Here is a 21,275-nt window from a genome sequence, read left to right as displayed (position 1 = left end):
CAAGAAGAGGTAGGATTCCTAACTGACACAGTATACCTATACTGATAAAGCACTCCTAGTGTAGACATGGCCTAAGATGCTAGTGACAGTACAATCCCCTTCAAAACTCTGCTCAAGTATGGTCCTGGCCATTTTTGGCTGCTTTGATAAGGAATGTTTATATCCTTACTCCATCCCACAGAGGAATGGTATTACCCGCTCATTACCTCACAGAGGTCATTGTTTTTCCAAATCTATCCATGAGCACTTTCAGATTTGAATGCCTGGGTAAACACTATAAATAGAAGTTACTGGGTGAGTTTTTGACTCATGGAGCCGGTATGAGATTATACATAAATTATGTTTAAATTTGATCATCATAGTGGACTTAAGAAACTGTGTTCACTGTCCAATTATCCCCCGAGACAGTTCAACTGAAATCTCCATTGAGGAGTTCTCGGATTCAAAGTGAGATTATTTTGGCAGGGGATAGGGATGTTTCTACTTGGACTATTTATTCATGATACACCTTACAGCAGTAGCATAGTTTGTCATATGTGACTAAACAAATAGAAATAGAGTTCTATATTTGTCAGGAATGCTTAGATTAGATATCTGCAGTTAACAGTAAAACAAACACATTAAATAGATGTAACAGCAAATCATACAATTCATTTCAAAGTTAAAGAAAACAAAAAAAAGCTTTATGCTTATATTTACCTCAGTGCAGAGGGCTTACAAAGGCCAACCCAACCATTTACACCCCAATCTAGTTCTTAACATGGGATTTAAACATAGTTTGGGGACCTTCTGCAAGCTTTTGACTTTGTGATGAATTTAATCCAAAGAAACAAGACTCAGGTGAAGGAAATATATTTCTTCACTTATTTTGCAAAAGTAATGTATATGTTTTATAAATATTTCCAAGTCTTTGTTTATGAAAGTTTGTATGTACTGCTGAATTTTCAACAATTCCACAATTTACATAATAAAAACGTGTATGATAATTATTCGATTTAGTATGCTTAGACCATCCAACTGGATTATATATCCTGTTTATGTATGTTTAAACTGGGCTTGAACTTGAATTATCATTAGTAAAATCAGTAGAACATGAGACATGCTGTAGAACACCAACACTCAAAGGGATTCAGTATGAGGTAAGTAGTATTATACTTGTATTTCCCATCTACTTAAAAAAAAATAAAGAAGGACAAAAGCAGCTTACCAGTTTCTATGGATAATTATAAAAGTAGAATATATTCAACTACTTAGAAAGGAAGAGTTTGCATAAAAAGCACAATGATATTTATTGCTGTTTGTCATAAATATAAAGGGAAGGGTAAACACCTTTAAATCCTTCCTGGCCAGAGGAAAAACCCTTTCACCTGTAAAGGGTTAAGAAGTTAGGATAACCTCCCTGGCACCTGACCAAAATGACCAATGAAGAGACAAGATACTTTCAAAGCTGGAGGGGGGAGGGAGAAACAAAGGTTCTCTCTGTCTGTGTGAGGCTTTTGCCGGAACAGAACAGGAATGGAGTCTTAGAACTTAGTAAATAATCTAGTTAGATATACGTTAGATTCTGTTTTGTTTAAATGGCTGAGAAAATAAGCTGTGCTGAATGGAATGTATATTCCTGTTTTTGTGTCTTTTTGTAACTTAAGGTTTAGCCTAGAGGGATTCTCTATGTTTTGAATCTGATTACCCTGTAAGGTATTTACCATCCTGATTTTACAGAGGTGATTCTTTTACTTTTTCTTCAATTAAAATTCTTCTTTTAAGAACCTGATTGCTTTTTTCATTGTTCTTAAGATCCAAGGGTTTGGGTCCGTGTTCACCTATGCAAATTGGTGAGGATTTTTATCAAGCCTTCCCCAGGAAAAAGGGGTGTAGGATTTGGGGAGGATTTTGGGGGGGAAAGACGTTTCCAAGCAGGCTCTTTCCCGTTTATATATTTGTTAGACGCTTGGTGGTGGCAGCAAAATAAAGTCCAAGGGCAAACGGTAAAATAGTTTGTACCTTGGGGAAGTTTTAACCTAAGCTGGTAAAAATAAGCTTAGGGGGTTTTCATGCAGGTCCCCACATCTGTACCCTAGAGTTCAGAGTGGGGAAGGAACCTTGACACTGTTCCATTTGGGAATTAATGTTTATACAGAACACTCACTTCAGTAACCACTATTTTACAGGAATTTATCCTGTATTCATATTTACATTATTTATAAAAAGCAAATATCCAACTAAAATTAATACTTGCACTGTCACAATTATAATGCTATCACACAGAAGACTGCAATCAGTGCATTGAAATGCCTAAGTTAAAAACAATTAACACACAAGCTCCCCAAGACCAGTATTCATGTCAAAGCACAGCAGCAGGGTTTTCAGATTGTTCCCTCCCCTCTACACATTTGAGCAGCCTCTCAATAGTGGTTTCAGTCATATTGAGAATTTCTGCTCAATTAAACATGACTATTCCTTTCACAACCGTTTATGTGCCTTATACCAAAATATTGCACACAAGCAGCTACCTGCGATGACACTCTAGAAAAATCCATTTAATAATCAATTGTTGAAAAACCAACAAAAGAGCACACAACAGAAATTTTTGTTGGATCTATAAAAACTGGCTTTAAAGTAAGAAGTTTGATTTAAAAAACTCCAAATGGCTATTTACTAAGAAGTAAAAACTTGTATCAAGTTCTATGAACCAAATAAAACCTACTTTTTAAGTTTGTATCGTAGCACATTTAAAAAAAAAAAAAAGTGTATGATTTGGAAGAGCCTCAAAAGATCTGCAAACTTCAGCAACACAGGTTGTGGATTGGAAGATCGTGGCGGACTCAGAGCAAGAGCCAAAAATGCTCTACAAGATATAGTAGAAAAATCACAATTGCTACAAAATAGATCAGTAATTTCATGTTGTTCTAACACAATGCTTTTGGAAAAGATTTGCACCTCAAAATAAAACTATTTCCTTGTATATGTATGTCACACAAGGGCTTCACCTTGGACTATAAAGAAGCTTGGAAAAGTTTGTTTTACATTTCCATATACAGTGGCCCTTCATTCCAGGTTGCAGATATGTGATAAAGCAGAACTCCATATTTTCTCTAACAGGATCCAGGTTGTTTTACCTCTTCAGTGCATGTTTAAAAATAACCACAAGCAATTACTTTAAGTATTTCCCTGTGATCAGATGATTGAGTAAGTATTCACATGCTCAGCTCTGCAATACACTTTGGTGGCTATTAGCACTTTCCACTACTTTTTATGATATACGATACCCTGTTCTCCTTAGAATCCAAACAACTTTCATATCAGATTTTAACAGTTTCTTCTGAAGTTTCCCCTTATAGATTTAACATTAGTATTGCACCCATTCACAAATAAAATTTGTAATCTGTCATACCTAATCTTAACCTTTTTCTTTTCTAAACCAAACCAAAGCACTAGTTCGCAAATGAAGACTAACCAGCTCCATTCCATTATTCAGGATTTGAATTTCAAAACATTCAGTACAGCCTTATTTAAGTGGAGGTGTTGTTTTTTTGTATTCGGAAAATAATGTTTTCATCCTCTCTGAACCTTAATTAAAGAAACTTTGAAGCAATTTGGTGGGGATGCCACACCAAAATAAAATAACACCTTGAGTCAGAGACCAAACATAGAAAAATTCAGCAAGATTTGAACACATGAAAACAGGAGACTATAATGGAAACAGTTGTACAACCTTAACTATAATAGACATTACCAGGTGCCCAATAAAGTACACACAGCAGATGTAAAAGAAGTGTTCATTATCGATCATACTAAGAAAATCTGTATTAACTGAGTGATTATAATGTAATATCCACAAATTTAAGTTCCGATTGATTCAACAATAAGTTATGATTAAATACACACTCCACATTTTATTTGACCTCTCCCCTCTATACAAATACACACACACATATGTACATTAAATCTAAATATTATACATATAAAGTATAAGAATGTATTGTAAAAAAATATTTCTCATGTCAAAAATTTGTTATAGACAAACTACTTACTGTTAAGAGCCATAATATTATCTGTTCCTGGATGATGGAAGTTTATTCCCATCCGCCCTACAAAGTAAACAGAAGTTATTTATTAATAGCACATCACACACACAAAATGGCAAAAATTCAGCATCTTATTTTGAAACTGAATGAATTCCAAAGTTAAATACTATCATTGCAATAGGTCATGTTATTTGTAATTTCAGTCTGCCAGAATGAACATATAGGTGAACGTACATTTAAAATATACAATATATAAAATGGAAGTATAAAAAGTTAAAATACTGAAGATCAAGCAACAAAACAACTGGAAGAATAAAGCAGACAGCAATAATGATTTTCTAAGAACTCTCTCAATTTGCCTTATGCTTTATATAAAAGAGACAGAACTTCATCACTCAAGCTTGTACTTCCACTTCACTGAAACTGCATCTTTTAGGTTAGCCTTCGAAGTAAGTAGCATAAGTGACCAAATCATTTTGGAAACCCCACAAAATTTCAATGCCAACAAGGAGTTCAGTGTTTTCCATGATAGTTTCCACACAATACTGAGTTGTTCTCTGCATATTCCAATCACTAGAGATTGGAAGGAAAAAATCAAAGTAGTGATACTTTGTCCCCATAGAGAGAGGATCCACAAAAAGTCAACTTTGACCTCAAAGAGCAAGAAACGGAAGTTAGCTCTACTTCTGTTAAGATTAATCTTCATCTTCACTTAGAGATTATCTGATTAATGAAATATTAAAACATGCCCTAGGGAAAGAACACTGAAAACTTTATTATAGGACTTTCTGAACCAAAAATCCCAGCCAACTGAAAGCTATTATGTGATCTTTTTCCATGCTACGTGGAAGAGGAAAAAAGAAATCGGGAATAGCAAAGTAATTACATCCATTTATAATCAACTTTATTTATTTACTCTTGACTATTTAAGAGTATTGTAGTTCAGTCCATGTTATGATTTTGCCCTTAGAATTGTGATTAAGTCAGGAAGAGCTAGGTAAAAGGCTAGTATTTATTGCCTGGTTGTGGAGAAAACCTGATATATTAGGATTTGAAACAGAGCTCAAGACCTACTCTGTTAAAGGAACAATATATCCAACTAGTTTCTTTATTATAGGTGTGCCTCCCCACTCCTACCCAATAAATTAAAACCTCACTCTGTTTTTAAAAAGTGTACGCTGAAAGAAGAATGGAGGACAATCTGTCTGATTCTCCTTCTCTCATATTTTCAGTTTCTACCTAGAAATGAAAGCCTTCATCTGAAATCACAGAAGACTATCCTGTTGTAATTACTACTCTTAGTGCACAGATGCAACATTCTGATTCAAGGCACTTGTGACTTTACTAAGCATTTAAGAAAAAACAAATTTTTAATAATTTATCATTTAAATTAATTTGGAAAAGCTACACTAAATAAAGCTGCAGAACACCACAATAGTATAAGAAAGAAGTGGCACTTCACTTTTTTTTTGTAGGGAGTGGCAACGCAGAATTTTCACTTTATTTTCCAAATTCCTGAGTCAAAACTTCTTAGAAGCTCTGCATTACACTACGTCAGACTCTCTAATTGGAGACAATCTACTGAAGTTCACCGTGTATTGTTATGTTAACCTGATGCTGTGGAAACACTGACACAGCCATTATTTTAGTTAGTGTAAGAACATGAAAAATACTTCTATATTCTTGTCAAAGTTATTGCAGTACCCTTTAAGTACATTAATTAGTACAAGGTTACAAATGTTACATACATACCAATCTCTGCCAAATACAAGAATTAATTATAGTTATTAGTACTGCAAACCAATTATTTAATTTTTACAATTATGTTTTTAGTTGAAAAAAAACTGATAATGTTATAAAGAAACTAGAAATTCCAATCCTGATCCAGGAGGTTTGGGGCTTCTCTCCCCCATACCACTGTTTTTTCTTTGCCAAAGCTGAAATTCTGCTGTTTAACCAGCTACAAAAATAGAATCAAGTGTGAGACATCTGTTTTTTGTTTTGTTTTGTTTTTCAGGCAGTCACTGTGCCAGGTGCTGCCTGCATGACATTTTGTCACCTGCCCTTGGCCTGCTATTTTTAAGTTTTCTTTTCAGCTATCTTTCAAGAGCAGCAAAAATGTAGGGTTGTACATGCAAGGAGATATACATGTATATACATAAAAAGAAAAGGAGTACTAACACGGCTGTTACTCTGAAACATGTATATACATGTGACCTTGTGGGAAAGTTCTCATCATGCCATTGAAGACACACACCCCCCCAAAATAATAAATTAATTGCCTTAATAAACAGCAAAATACTGGAAAATTCACTCTTGTATTAATACCATATTAAATATGGGTGATCTAATCAGCACTGGAGAGTTAGAAATCTATTCTGTACAGCTTTGAAAAGACTCTAATAGTGAGTGTACATTGTATTGCATTAACTGCAGAATATATTAGTATATTACATGGCAAATTACTCAATGTAAAAATAGTAGGCCAAAGGCAGATGAAGTGTCACATAAGCATTTTAGCATCAACAAAATTTTAATTTTTTGCTATATATTTAATTTTATCTTATGCCCAAGTCTTCTGTGTAAATCTGCCATCAAACCAGGAACATATTTCAAGGAGAAGATTGTGTTGAAAAGTAGATATGATTGATTTGGAAAGCCATCACTTTAGGAGTGCAAGTATAGTACTTGATCTCCAAAAGAATTATACGACATATTCAGGTTTCAGAGTAGCAGCCGTGTTAGTCTGTATTCGCAAAAAGAAAAAGGAGTACTTGTGGCATCTTAGAGACTAACAAATTTATCTGAGCATAAAGTGAGCTGTAGCTCACGAAAGCTTATGCTCAAATAAATTTGTTAGTCTCTAAGGTGCCACAAGTACTCCTTTTCTTTTTACCACATATTCAGTTATAGTGTCAACACTATGGAATGCCTTTAGCCAAAACAGTTCCTCTTAGTAACTAACTTTAAAAGCAACAGGCAGAAATTTAGCAAGAGAAGTCTGGAACAAAAGATGTGAGGAGTTGAAAATTAGGCATGGACACTCACGTCTCATTCATGTCACATAAAAAAAGTCTTCTGAAAACTATTTAACCAATATTTGTACTCAAGCCACACCTGCGATTTTCAGTTTGCTAGTCTTAGTTTCACACTTATCTTATCTGCTTAGTTTCAATTATGTGCTTTGCTAGTACATCTGTAATTGGTGTATTTAGGCTGCAAAAATTCTCTGTCTCCATTACAAAAAGCTTACTGTCAATCTCTGAATCTTTCCCATGCCATGTGACGTTGCTTAGGGCACAAAAAAGGCTCCTCCCATCGCCCCCAACCCCAATCTATTCTGGGATGCTCTTTGCAAGTCCTCTGTGTTATGTCTCATAAGTTTTCCCTTTCTAAGGGCCGTGGATTCTTTCAGTTGGCCCTTTTTCCATGTTCCTCCAGCTGCCCAAAGGGACTCCTGCCATAACAGACACACACTCTGGCATCATACTTGACACATCCCAGATATTTCCATCTTATTTTCTGGATAACTATGTAGATAAGGATTGAACTCTGATGAATCTTGGCATTTGTTATAAATTTATTCCATGTATTTATTCTCAGTATTTCCCTGAGGCATTTGCCTTTGAACGCATTTAGAAATCTGTCTACACCATTTGTGTTTTTCCAGCTTTCACATCCATATGTTAAGGCAGAAATAACATTTGAATTCAAGATTCATAGTTTGGTCTTTAAGTTGTAGATTTTCAGTGAACAAATCTTTTTAAGCTGATGAATGCAGCTATCTCCAATTCCTAAATAATATTTCTTCTGGATATCTCTACTAGCTTGCACTAGCAAAGTATGTGAATTGACTCACCTCTTGTATTCCTTTGCCTTCTAACAAATACTTGAGTTGGGGTTTGCTGGGTTTCTCACGAGATTTGTTTTTTCACAACTAATTATTAACCCAATTTTTCTTGCAATGCTGGTCTTTTGGTCTTTGTTTGCATGTTGGTTGAGATGTCAATTAGAAGAGATGTCAGCAAAATCTTCATCTTCTAGTGTACTGTTACTGAACAATGCAATATCTGCATGGTATCCATCTATACTTTCTCTCATAATGAAGTCAATGCCAAACAGGAGAGGTGAGAGAAAGCATCCTTTTTTTTTTTTTTTTGACACCGGTATCTATATTACGCTATTCACTCAAGTCTGCATGTACTTTAACCATGCATGCTGTACCTTGCTATAAGGCCTTGATATTTTTGTTGGCACACCAGAACACTTCCTGAGTGAATTGTGATGGATACTGTCAAATACTTGTTTCTGTCATTTAATGCTCTCTTCGATGATTATTCTTAGGGTGAAAATCTAGTCGTCACACGATTTTCTAGGTAAAAATCCAGCCTGCTCCTCCCTTAGCTTTGCCTCAACTACTTTTTTTTTCTGCTTAAGATACACTCCCTTCAGGGATAGGCAAAGCCTTCTGCAGTAACATCTCACCAGTTATTGCAGTTGCTTGTGTCACCTTTCTCTGGTATTTGACTACAGTATAATGATATTTTTCCATTCTTCTAGAGGCTTTTCCTAGTCCCATGCTTTGCTGAAAAGTTCAGTGATTTTATCAATGATTTCATCCTCACATGCTTTCAACACTTCTCTAGTGATTTGGTCTGTAGCTTTCCCAGATTTTAAAACTTTTTCATTGAGTCTTTCACTTCTTTCTTTGTGATATGAGATGTTACAATGTCTAATTTTGACTATTTAAATTCTTTGACAAAGTTCACAATTTCTTGTGGAGTTAGTGTGCTTGCCCATTGGCCTTTGCTCTTTTTCTGTTAGAGTCTTTCCTTGTTTATCCTTAACATGGCCCCCAAGCTAGTGTAAACTTGCCATTTAGAGCCTTGTTGAGTTGGTAAAGTGTGTTATCACCACCTCTTTCAGCAGGCACTCCAGATTCTTTGACATTGTTGTCTATGTATTTCCTCTTATCTCTTCTTGTGCTACTTTACATGGCTTCATCCTTTATTTCATACAGATTTTTGCTGATGCTTTTTTCTGGAGGTCCTTTTGAGGAGCTAATGTTTGCTTTCACTTGTTTCTTTTATTTCACAGAGTTCAACACACCAGACTTGATGTTTGCTTGTGTGGGAAAAACTTGGCATCTATAGTACTGTCATGAAAAAAGCACCATGACACATTAATGTTGACTTTCTGTGATGGATCTAAGTCTTGTACCATCTGAAATCTGTTTTTCAGTTCAACTTCAAATTGCTACTATAAATGTCCTGTCTAGTAGGCTTTTGCTGTCAGTTTTCTGGTTCTTTTGGTGGTTTTGTTTTTCTTAAGTTTGATCTTCAATCTTGACACACAAATTGTGGTCACTTCTAACATCAGCTCCTTTGTATGTTGTGACACCCCAGACAGCAGATCTAAATTTCCTTCCAGCACACTGTTGACTCAGTCTGGTTCCTGGTTACTCCCTCTAAGGAATTCCATTTTACTTTATGGACAACTTTGTATTGGAGTAGCGTTCTGCCAATTAGGATCCTTGATACTAAGCACAGTTCTATCAGTCTTTCACCATTCTGATTTTGGCAACAAAAGCCATGCTTGCCCATTGCTTTCTCCTCTGTTATCACCCCCACCCATGGCATTGAAGTCCCCCATTACTAAGCAGATGCCATGCTTGAGAAAACTGTCAGAGTTTGAAGGCAAATGTAGAACTAACTTTTTAATATCATCGTAGTTATCGGTTGGTGCAAATATTGTTTTCAGTGTTATTGTAGTCATGATGGCCCCAGGATATGAAAGACACAAGGTGGGTGAGGTAATATATTTTTATAGGACCAATTTCTGAGTGGTATGTAGTGGTCAGAGGGTTATAGACGGCGAGTCCTCTGGGGATGATGTTTTGTTTCTTGCATTTGCTCAGGAAGTAGATCTGACTGTTAAGTTTGGCTTCCTTCTTAGGCCTGGTCTACATTACGCGGTTATTTCAGAATTAGCTGAGTTACTTCGAAATAAAACTGATTCTGTCCACACAACCAAACCAGTTTTTTCGATTTAAAGGGCTCTTTAATCCGATTTCTGTACTCCACTCGGCAAGTGAGTAGCGCTAAAATTGAGATCGCAGTTCCAGGTTACAGGTACTGTGGACGAAATTCGATGATATTGGCCTCCGGGAGCTATCCCAGAATGCTCCCTTGTGACCGCTCTGGACAACACTCTGAACTCCGATGCACTAGCCAGGTAGGCAGTAAAAGCCCCGGGAACTTTTGAACTTCCTGTTTGGTCACCACCATCACAGGCAACCATGCAGAGTCCACCATCACAAGAGGCCACACAGTCCCGGATTCGCAGACGTGCTCCAGCATGGTCCAAATGGGAGGTAGTGGATCTCATTGCACGTTGGGGAGACGAATCTGTTATGGCAGAACTACGTTCCAAAAATAAGAAACGCAAATACGGACACTAAAGCCTCCAGGGCCATGATGGAAAGAGGCTACTCCAGGGACACAGAGCAGCGTCGTACAAAAAATCAAGGAGCTCAGACAAGCGTACCAATAAGCCAGGGAGGTGAACGGGTGCTCTGGGTCACAGCCCCATACATGCCACTTCTACCGTGAGCTGCATGCAATTATGGGGGGTGACGCCACCACTACCCCACCACTGTCCGTGGACACCTGCAAAGAGGGAGTAGCACGGAGCGAGGAGGATGAGTTTTTGGAAGGTGAAGAGGAGGAGGAGGAGGACAGTGCACAGGTAGCAAGTGGGGAATCAGTTTTCCCCCCTAGCCAGGAACTATTCTTAATGCTGGAGCCAATAGCCTCCCCCCACTCCCAAGGCATGCTCCCGGACCATGACCCTGGAGAAGGCACTTCTGGTGAGTGAGAGCTTGATTGGAGCCACACGGTGGGGGGGAAACCCAGCCGCGCTGGGCTGTTTGCATTCAGTTTAAAGGGCTCATCCCTGCTCAGAGCCTCATTGGAGCCACATGGGGGGGGGGGGGGGAAGGGGAGGGTGTTGTGCGAAGTGATCATCCCAGAGAGCCCACAGGCCTTCCTTTTATATGGCAAACCCACCAGGCATTGCTTGCTATGGGAAAGGGGGCCCGGCAGTTTGAAAGCATTGAAACGAATGCAGAAGAAGCAACAAACAACAAAACGGTTTTTAAACAATTGTGACGTATATATATATATATATATATATATATATATATATATATATATATACATATACACACACACATACATACACACACACACACACACACACAGGTAACTTTAAGAGAAACAAACACAACTGTCACACCATACCCTGGCCAGTCATGAAACTGGCTTTCAAAGCTTCTCTGATGTGCAGCGTGCCCTGCTGCACTCTTCTAATCGTCCTGTTGTCTGGCTGTGCAAAACCGGCTGCCAGGCGAGTTGCCTCAACCTCCCACCCCGCCTAAATGTCTCCCCCTTACTCACAGATATTATGGAACACACAACAAGCAGCAATTACAATTGGAATATTGGTTGTGCCGAGACCTAACCGAGTCAGTAAACTGCGCCAGCACGCTTTCAAACCTCCAAACGCACATTCTACCACCATTCTGCACTTGCTTAGCCTATAGTTGAACTGTTCCTTTCTACTGTCCAGAGTGCCTGTGTATGGCTTCATGAGCCATGGCATTAAGGGGTAGGCTGGGTCCCCAAGGATAACTGTAGACATTTCAACATCCCCAACAGTAATTTTCTGGTCTGGGAAGTAAGTCTCTTCCTGCAGCTGTTCAAACAGACTAGAGTTCCTGAAGATGCGAGCATCATGCACCTTTCCCAGCCATCCCCCGTTGATGTCGGTGAAACGTCCCTTGTGATCCACCAGTGCTTGCAGCACTATGGAAAAGTACCCCTTGCAGTTTATGTACTGGCCGCCCCAGTGTTCTGGGGCCAAGATAGACGGAACACATATCCCTATCGCCCCATCGCAGTTAGGGAACCCCAGCGCATTAAAGCCATCCACAATGGTCTGCACATTTCCCAAAGTCACCACCCTTGATAGCAGCTGGTCACTTGCATCATAGCAGCCCCCACAGTAGATTTGCCCACTCCAAACTGATTCCCGACTGACCGGTAGCTGTCAGGTGTCGCAAGCTTCCACAGGGCTATGGCCACTCACTTCTAAACTGTGAGGGCTGCTCTCATTTTGGTGTCTTTGTGCATCAGAGCAGGGGACAGCAAGTCAGAAAGTTCCATGAAAGTGGCCCTATGCATATGAAAGTTTCTCAGCCACTGGGAATCATCCCATACCTGCAACACTATGCGGTACCACGAGTCTGTGCTTGTTTGCCGGGCCCAGAATCGGCATTCCACAGCATGAACCTGGCCCAACACCACCATGATCTCCCAATTGCCACATGCCGTGCTTCTAGGAACGTCTGTGTCCATGTCCTCATCACTATCGTAATTACACTGTCGTCACTTCCTTGCCCGGTTTTGCAGGTACTGCACATACTGCTGGATAATGTGCAAGGTATTTACAATGGTCAAAACTGCAGCAGAGATCTGATCGGGCTCCATGGCTATGGTGCCTGCATGGGTAATCCTGGAAAAAGGGCGTGAAACATAGGAGAGCAGAGTGGCAGCAGAAGAGGTGCTGTTCAGTTCATGGTATCCAAAAAAAAAAAAAAAAAAAAAAAGGCGGTAAATGGTTGTCTTCTGTAGCTTTTACGGAGGTGGGAGCCCAGGACAGACAACATGGAGACGCTCAGAAGCGCAGCAATAGCAGGAGAGCAGAGTTGGCGGCGGAAGCTGTGCTGCTCTGTTCACGATGGCCGAGCAGAGTTGGCAGTGGAAGCGTTCGATAAGGAAGAGAAAGAGTAGATAGTAGAGATTACATAGGAAGATGAGAGGTGGATTCATAGTAGCAGGAGAGCAGCGGTGCACCGTCTGCTGAAAGCAGTATGGCGTCTGCACATCAAAAAGGCGTGAAACAATTGTCTGCCCTAGCTTTCATGAAGGGAGGAGCAACTGACAACACACACCCAGAAACACCCGCGAGAATGTTTTTGCCCCATCATGCACTGGGAGCTTAACCCAGAATTCCAATGGGCGGCAGGGACTGCAGGAACTGTGGGATAGCTACCCATAGTGCACTGCTCCGACATTTGATGTTAGCCTTGGTACTGTGGATGCACTCTGCCGAATTCACACGCTTTAGTGGAGGGACAGAAGACCAAATGTATAAAATAGCTTCCGAAAATTCAAATAGAATAATTTCATACTGTAGACTTTATGCTGTGGAGTTTCCATTTCAGTATAATATTGCCATTTTCATTTATTGTGTTTGAAATATAGCTTTGAGAGATCAGCTGTTAATTAGGTCCCAGTGTATAAGTGATTTTTCTGCTTTGCAAGTCTTAATTAAAGCTACTCCTTCAAAGTGACAACCATTTTGAACCCCTGCATATATTAAGACTATTTTCATTTTTTAATTGCTTTTTTTCAGCTCCTGGAATCAACAGTTGCTTATTCCAAGGCTCTGGAGATTATATTCATCCATTTCTTCCATCACCTGCATGGGTTTGGTGTTAGAGCCATTGGCCTCATGTTCCAGAAACATACTTTCATAGTTTGTTTTATCTTTAGTAAAAAACTTCTCAGAGAGTCTTGGCAGCTTTCACCAAGACTCATAATTCCTATTAAGCAAGAGTCCATTACTTTGGCATGATGTTTGTTGGAATGGCTATCTTGCTTTATTTCTGTATTTTAACTTTTAAAGATAAAATGAGCACAGGTTGTTGGCCCATCACTCAACCCCCAACCTTGAGGAAGAAAGGACTGCATTTTGTTTGATCCCTACCCTTTGACCTGCCAGCTTAGGTTATCCTAACAGGAGTAAGAACCCCTGGCAGCATAGCTCTCGGAGTAATTTTTGATACTAGTTACAAATTATAAGAGGACACAATAGTCGCACTAGTTACAAATTAAGACTGGCAGCAGGCTATCATGTCAGTTTCAACATCACGTTTGGATAGTATTGTAAAATGGATCTGCACACTTTAAGAGTTGTAAAAAGTAGAATTCCTTACATTCATAAAACACGGCCTCATATGCATCAATTCATTTTGTTCAAGAAAGTTAGTAATATTATATATGTATTCAATTAATGTTGTAATACATTACATTCAGAAGGAATGGATAAAAATGATGGCGGCTAAAATTAAATTTCATGACCAATGCTAAGTTTATCTTGAAAGCTTCAACATTTGTATTACATAGTAGTGATTAATGTAGTTGCCAATACTATAAAAGGGTCCTAAATATGTTTGCATTTGTACACCTTCTTAGGACAGTGTTAGATAAGAAAAAGTTTTGGTAAAGAAAGCTATGTACCACCTGTTCTTCCTGATTAAAACTAGGAATTTTTTAGTTTACAATTGCCTAAACAAGAACATATTTTATCCCATCCTAATGAGAGTTGCTTATTGTTTACTTGGAGTCCATGCAATTTGAAATCAGAAGCCATGTCACTTAGTAGTAGTGCTCTGCAAAGCCATATTTAAAACTTTGATTTGATTTCCAGTTCCAGATCAACTGCTCACCAGAGAAGCAATGGTTGGGAGTAATATAGAAGTGGCACTCAGCCATGGAGAGTGCCTTTATCCTTTTAGCAGGATGAAATTGAGAACCTGAGCAGATACCTTTCAAAACCAGTTTTTCAGCTGGAAGAATGAGAGCTATAGGAGAGTGCCTTGAAGGTAGAAGGAAGGACTCCTCAAAGCTCCAACAGGCACATAAGTAATTCTCCCTCTCCATCCAGAAATCAAGACAGTAATTAAAATATAGGCAGACTTGCCATGTTTTGATTTCAAAACCATGTATCCTATGTCTTCTAGGAAACAAAGGGGAAAATATCATGGCTTAAAATAGAAAAAAAAAATCTTTCAAAAATCAAAATCCATTCTCAACTAACATTCATAACAAAACAAAACAAAACAAAACAGGTCAGATTGCGGAAAGACCTAAAGGTTAAGAAATCACCTACATAAATCTGTGCATGTGACCTCAGCTGACTGGATTTAGGTTAATGACTCCACATGTTTCCAGCAGAGAAGGGAATTTTTTATTTATTTTAATAATTGCATCTTGTCAAGGATACTCTCCAGTTACACAATAACCAGTAATGTATAAGACTAGGAATAAGGGCAGCCAGATTTTCAGCACATTGTTGCTTATTCAGTCTATACACAATTAATACTTACACAGCACTGTACCAACATACTGGGCAAAAGAATTACAACAGTAACAGCAGCAGTGCTATAGTTCAGGGTCTGCTGTATTTCCATAACAAACATTTTAGAGGCTTACAAAAAATTCAGCTCCATTTGGATGCTTCCAAGTTTTAAAAGTATCAAGAAGCAACTATAATTTAAGCACCTATTTCTAACCTACAATGTGTCAACATAATGCTCACAGAACATGGAGACTACTGTTTACCACAACCAGACATGAGGATCTATTCATCATAGTTGTCATGGTATGTGATCATTTTCTCACTGCACATGTCTGACAACCACCAGTTATGAAACTAGTTTGTATTAATGTGAAGCGGAGGCCTAGACAGTTTAAGCTTGTTATTGAGTAAGTTCTTCTAACTTTCATTGAATAGACAAAAAGATATGCTGTTACTGAGTAGTGAAAGCCAGCAGCAAGAGAGAGCAATAAAATATTTATTAACAAGCCACATATTCCTCATAGCCAAAATACTCATACTGCTGTTATATAGATGCCACATGTAATAGATGAGGATCTTCAAGCAGAAGAAGTATATTTAGCTCATAAATGGTCAGTTTTCATAATATTGTATCTACTACATCAATTTTACAATAAATCCTACTGAACAGGAAAATAAAACAGGAATTATGGCTTCAGTCAAAGGAGATAGGCAAGTCTTCCCCTCCACCCTCCATGTACGTATTTTTTGTGTAGCATCAACACTGTGTTAGACACCTTGGTTAAGCTTCTTTTATTCAAAGTTGAAAGAGGGCAAATTCATAACCTTACTAGAGAAAAATTAACCTCCCCCATAAATCTTTTTTAAAATATTGAACAATTTTCTTTATAAGATGCTGGGTTTTAAAGTAGGAAGGATAAAATGGAGTTATTAGAGCTGCAGATGCACATGAAGCCATAAATCAGTGAGAGGATGTGGCAGGGAAGATTTTAAAAAGTATCAGTTAAATGTCTGCATCCCCAACCTAACTTAAAGAAAAAAAATAAAAGACTCAGCATCTAGGGAAACATGTCAAAGAATAGATACACTGGATGTAGGCAATTAAGTGGTAAACATGCTCATGGCACAGTTACATTAGATAAAAAAATAAATAAAAATCAAACTTAAGAAGAGGGTTATAAACCTTCATGCTTTAGGGCAGAACCAGACAACTATATCATGAGAATGGGAAAATTTTTTCCTTGTGGGCAGGTTATTCCATAGTCTTCTACTATGTGGTTTGTTGCAACTTACTCTAAATCTTCTGGTACAATTGTCAGAGTCGATATACTGGACTAGATGGACCATTTGGTTTGATCGAGGATGGCAATAGGTGTCCACACACAGGTAGAAAAAGAAAAAAGTCCTTTAGCCTAATGCAAAGATTAGAGGAAACATTATTTTGTTTCTCTTTGAACAAGCTACTGAACTAGCCTCTGTTTTTTCCTCAGTGTCCCTTCTTCATCAATATTTACAGGAAGGGCACTGGTAGGGTGTGTCAAGGGAATGAAACATTAAGAAGGGGATAGTATGCTGCAACTAGTCTTTCTACAGCAAGTGTTGTGAAGAATGACAACTGAATACTATTTTTAGAGCTGATATTCCAGCGTAAAACAAATTTAGGAACATTCATTTCACTTGAATGGGGAATTGTGAATTTAGTGCAACATAAATGAAGTTTAGCTGCAGATTGAGAGAACACAAATATATGATCCTTTCTCATTTCCTCTCATCTTCCTTCGGTCATGCCGTAAGACTCACATTTCTTTGCCAAAGCATTCTCCAAAGAATTAGAACAGAAAGTGGGCTTCAAGGTAAAAGCCAGCAATTAACTGAAGAGTAGGATGGAAAATTGACTGTCCCTTCTGCGACAGATGCCACTATACTCACAAAACCTATGAGATTAATTAACAATATAGCCTGGATAAACTAAACAACTTAAATAATCGTAGCAGTTGTACATCTGACCCCTATGGAATCACTATAAGGGCTAGAAAAGTAATATCGTTGCTTTTTATATATTTGTATATGGATGGAACGAGAATAGCAGTTAAAATGTACAATTTACAATAATTAGATAGAATTGTACTAGTTGCCATACCAACTACAGAGATTTATTCTCCAATGTTATTCTTGACTACGTTTCAAATACGGGAAGCTAAGATACCACAACATGGCCTTTAAAAATGTATTCAAATCACACTTGTTTTTAAAGGAGATCAGTCATTTATTTTTGGCTTCTAAATAGATTTCTAATAAGAAACAAAGTTTTCATCCATAGAAAAATATATCTTTGTATAGAAGAACTTCCAATTATAAAACATTAAAACCTTAAAATATTTTTATTGACTGAAATAACACAACATAACAGGAAGGAGAATAAAGATCTAATAAGAGAAAAAGTTTATAGTTTGCTAGTTTACATGGGTCCTATTGCATATTGAGGCAAAGGAGAACACTGTCTTATCTTAGTCTCCACTAACCCAGTAAGCCTTTTAAAAACAGGTACGTCTCTCTATTACCATTGCAAACATAGAATTAAATGCACAAGGCAATATTAATGTGATATAGCACTGAAAATTTAGATGAAAGGGAGGACATTCAAAGTTATTAAAGTATGCTTGGAAAACATCTTGCCTCTGAGTATATGATGTATATGTAGTCAGAGTCTCAAACAATCACAGACTAACATAGGTATATGGGAAACTGCTCAGCAAATATTTATCTTACAAAGATGTGCTAAGTGGCAATAGGGAAATAGAAATAGCATGTACATGCTATTTCTAAGTTTTCACAAACAGTAAAACCCATCTTAACTATGATTTGAGTGTGTTGTCTCTGCATATTTATACTTGAGGAACATACCTCTTGGTGCCTGTGAGCTTTTCTTCTGTATAGCTCAGGCACTTCTTCCAAGGCCCACATATTTAACAGAGCTTATCGTTGCTCTGAGCAATTTTGCTTGGGGAGGATCACTAAAACAGGATAAGAGGCAACATGAGGAAGACCAAAACGGTATATTCAAGCCCAGCATCTCTTGTACCCAGCACTTTATGGTAATTAAATGTGTAATTGTAGACCTTACAAAAGATCTACAATGTGCTGCAGTACCAAACTTTGTCTTGCAAGTCCCCAGTAACTAGGGTACAATTGGTGCACTGAGGCATGCACTGTAGGTGCTTCATCTGCTAAGGCTGTATGCCTCTAGCACCTAAGGGTCTCAATGTCATTCAACTTGCTTTCATATGCCACACTTTTCCTAGGGGCCAGACATCCTCCTTCTGTGACCCACTTTTCTAACTCTCCTCTGAATTGCCACAGAATCTCCTGCTGATGACTTTGCATTTTCCTGAGCACAACAGAGGGAAAAACCAACAACACTGTAGCAGATTCAGCACACCACTCTGCTGAGCCATCACTGTTTAGCTGCCTCATCACAGTTGTTTACTGATGCCTCTTCTGATGTTTTTGAGGTGATATCTTCATGAATTGAGGCTGGAAGCCTGAGGATGACACCAGAAGAGGATGCCTCTCTCTGACCTTGTTGGAAGAGTCAGAAAGACCTAGCTGTGGAATTGATGTCCTTCCATTTTCTCCAGCATCTTGCCCATCTTGAGGCTGAAAAGACTCTTCCCTCTTGAACAGGAGGTCTCACATAAGACTAAGCTTTAGATGAAAGGCCTAATTCAAAAAGAGGCAAAAGTATAATTTGAAAGAAATAGCTGATGCCATGAATAGTCTGAAGCAACTTCAACTGCCCAGAGGATGTGGGTGGATACTACATGCTCCTTAGTCACCAGCTCCTTTATCTGCTCCTCAAGAAGGTGGCCCATTAGATTAAATTGGTATCTTGCCCATGACAGAATTTGACTACGGAGGTACCTAAAGTACCCTTTCCTCATCCAAAAGCCAGTCTTTCTGGCATCCTGGTCTGATAGGATAGCCCAAACTTGTCTTAGAACCTCTCCTCCTTTCATCAGCTCTGACACCATTAATGAGCTAGCTAGAAGAAGGGCAGGTTAGGATATATTGCCCCCTCTATCCTGGCACCTGATGAAGGCAATCTGCCCTCTTACATCTGGCTCTGAACAAGGCTAATATCAACCAAATGTCCTTAGCCATGTCCAGTAAATCATCATTAATAGGGAGAGAGTTTCCTTTTCCTTTGGGACTTTCATATGTCAAACTCCCAGTTTATCTTTTCCTGGTCAAATGAACTTTCCAAATCCAGGTCCCTTGGACATATGTTGTAATAGCCTCTGAAATTTCCTGAAAGTGGTTGTAAAAGAGAAACAGTGACTATATTGTCACAGTTCAGAGAAACTGCAACTGCAAATTTCCCCTCAGTGGTTCAGTAAGGGTACTCTCTTGGCTTTCAGCTCCCCAACTGTTTCTCCTCTCAGACTGAGACGCAAGTCTCTCTCCCTTCTGACTGTGGTATTCCCAGACTGTACAGTTCCCCTGCCTTCATTGTGTCCTTTCCAGCACAGACAGGACACCTGCTTACTTTCTCTTCAGAGGCAGCCAACAGTCCAATTGCTACAAACATAAGGTACCACGTAGCAGTTCCTAAGCAAGCCAACTTTATTCTTAAGGTAAAAAGCATTACAGAGAAAACATTAAAAAACAATAAAAGAACCTACATGTATGCTAATAAGCTCAGCAGAATTCCTCCCAACTTTCATACTGGCTCTGGGAAATGCAGTGTTTTAATACACCATCCTAAGGGCATCCTTGTGGTTACAAGTCCATCAGAACTTCAGCTTAGGACAAGTACATTGTCTTATGAGGCCTCAGCAGGCCAAATCCTTCCAATCCTCCCCTAAACACTGGGGTCCTCTGTGGACCAGGGATCCTGTCCATTTGCTGGATCAGGAAGGCAGCCTTCAGTCAGTATAAACTAAAGCTATTTATCCAAAAGTCTTCTTTGTCTCTGGAGAATCCAGTTTGAACTAGTATATGCATACCTCCCCCCAGGGGGACTTCAAAGGCTGCGTGACAAAGTTCCTCCTCTGCCTTGGTGGGTCCTGTGCTTATTGGCAGATTTGCTCACCTCAGAGATTCAAGGCAGCCCTCAATTTGGCCACTTTTGCTAGTGGCTCAAACCTGCCGTTCACTCAGCTAACCTCATCACTGGCCAGCATGGGGAAACTGAAGGAGAACAATCCCTGCAGGGACCTTCCCCTCTGGTGGGACTCACAGTCGAGGACAACTCCTCCTGTATCCAAAAGGGAGTTGGCAGGATGGGGGGGAAACCCAGACCCGCCCTCTACTCCAGGTTCAAGCCCAGGGCCCTTTGGATCACAGCTGTCTACAGCGTTTCTTGTTGCACAGCTACTTCCCCATGGCCTCCTCCCAACAACTTCTTTACCCTCACCACAGGACCTTCCTCCTGATGCTAGATAGCGTTTGTACTCCTTAGTCCTCCAGCAGCACACCCTCTTGCTCCCAGCTCCTCGCATGTGCCTCACTAACTGAAGTGAGGTCCTTTTTAAACCAGGTGCCCTGATTAGCCTGCCTGTCCTAATTTATTCTAGTAGCTTCTTAATTGGTTCCAGGTGTCCTAATTAGCCTGCCTGCCATAATTGGTTCCAGCAACTTCCTGATTGTTCAGGAACAGTCCATTATCTTACTCAGGGAAAAGAGACCTGCTTAATCTAGGGCTAATGTATCTACCTTCTATCACTCTCCTGTAGCCATCTGGCCTGACCCTATCACAGCTGGTAATGGAGGACGTTCATTAGGATCACGCCTCTATACTGAAGAACATACACACAGTGCCACAAGAGCACATACATAATTGCATTTTAATACAATGTACCTTGAAAGGTATTAACTCTAATTCAACAAGGTTTATCTTAATGCTATAATATTTGTTGTGGATATTATAGGATATTTGCAAGTCTGTCACACATATATGCTTAGAAGTTTTGAGGCTGAAGAAATCCCCTTTTGCTCACCATAAAAAAGGTTGTTCCAAGTCCTTTCCCCTTCTTCCGCCTCTGA

The 21,275-nt window shown here is 39.0% G+C and overlaps 1 protein-coding gene across 7 annotated transcripts in view; it reads right to left on the bottom strand.

The window, feature by feature from the left end:
* The window catches only part of CPEB3 (cytoplasmic polyadenylation element binding protein 3), a 184,413-nt gene that overhangs the window by 108,646 nt on the left and 54,492 nt on the right, over positions 1-21,275 (bottom strand). For all 7 annotated transcript variants that reach the window (XM_074959091.1, XM_074959090.1, XM_074959089.1 and 4 more), the window contains exon 4: positions 4,032-4,088. In XM_074959091.1, coding sequence (XP_074815192.1) covers positions 4,032-4,088 — 57 coding nt within the window. The remainder of the gene's footprint in view (positions 1-4,031; positions 4,089-21,275) is intronic.

The sequence above is a fragment of the Natator depressus genome, chromosome 7 (genome assembly GCF_965152275.1).
Source record: "Natator depressus isolate rNatDep1 chromosome 7, rNatDep2.hap1, whole genome shotgun sequence".
NCBI lineage: Eukaryota > Metazoa > Chordata > Testudines > Cheloniidae > Natator > Natator depressus.
Note: the sequence above shows the minus strand (reverse complement) of the source record. Positions and strands in the feature narration are given on the sequence as shown.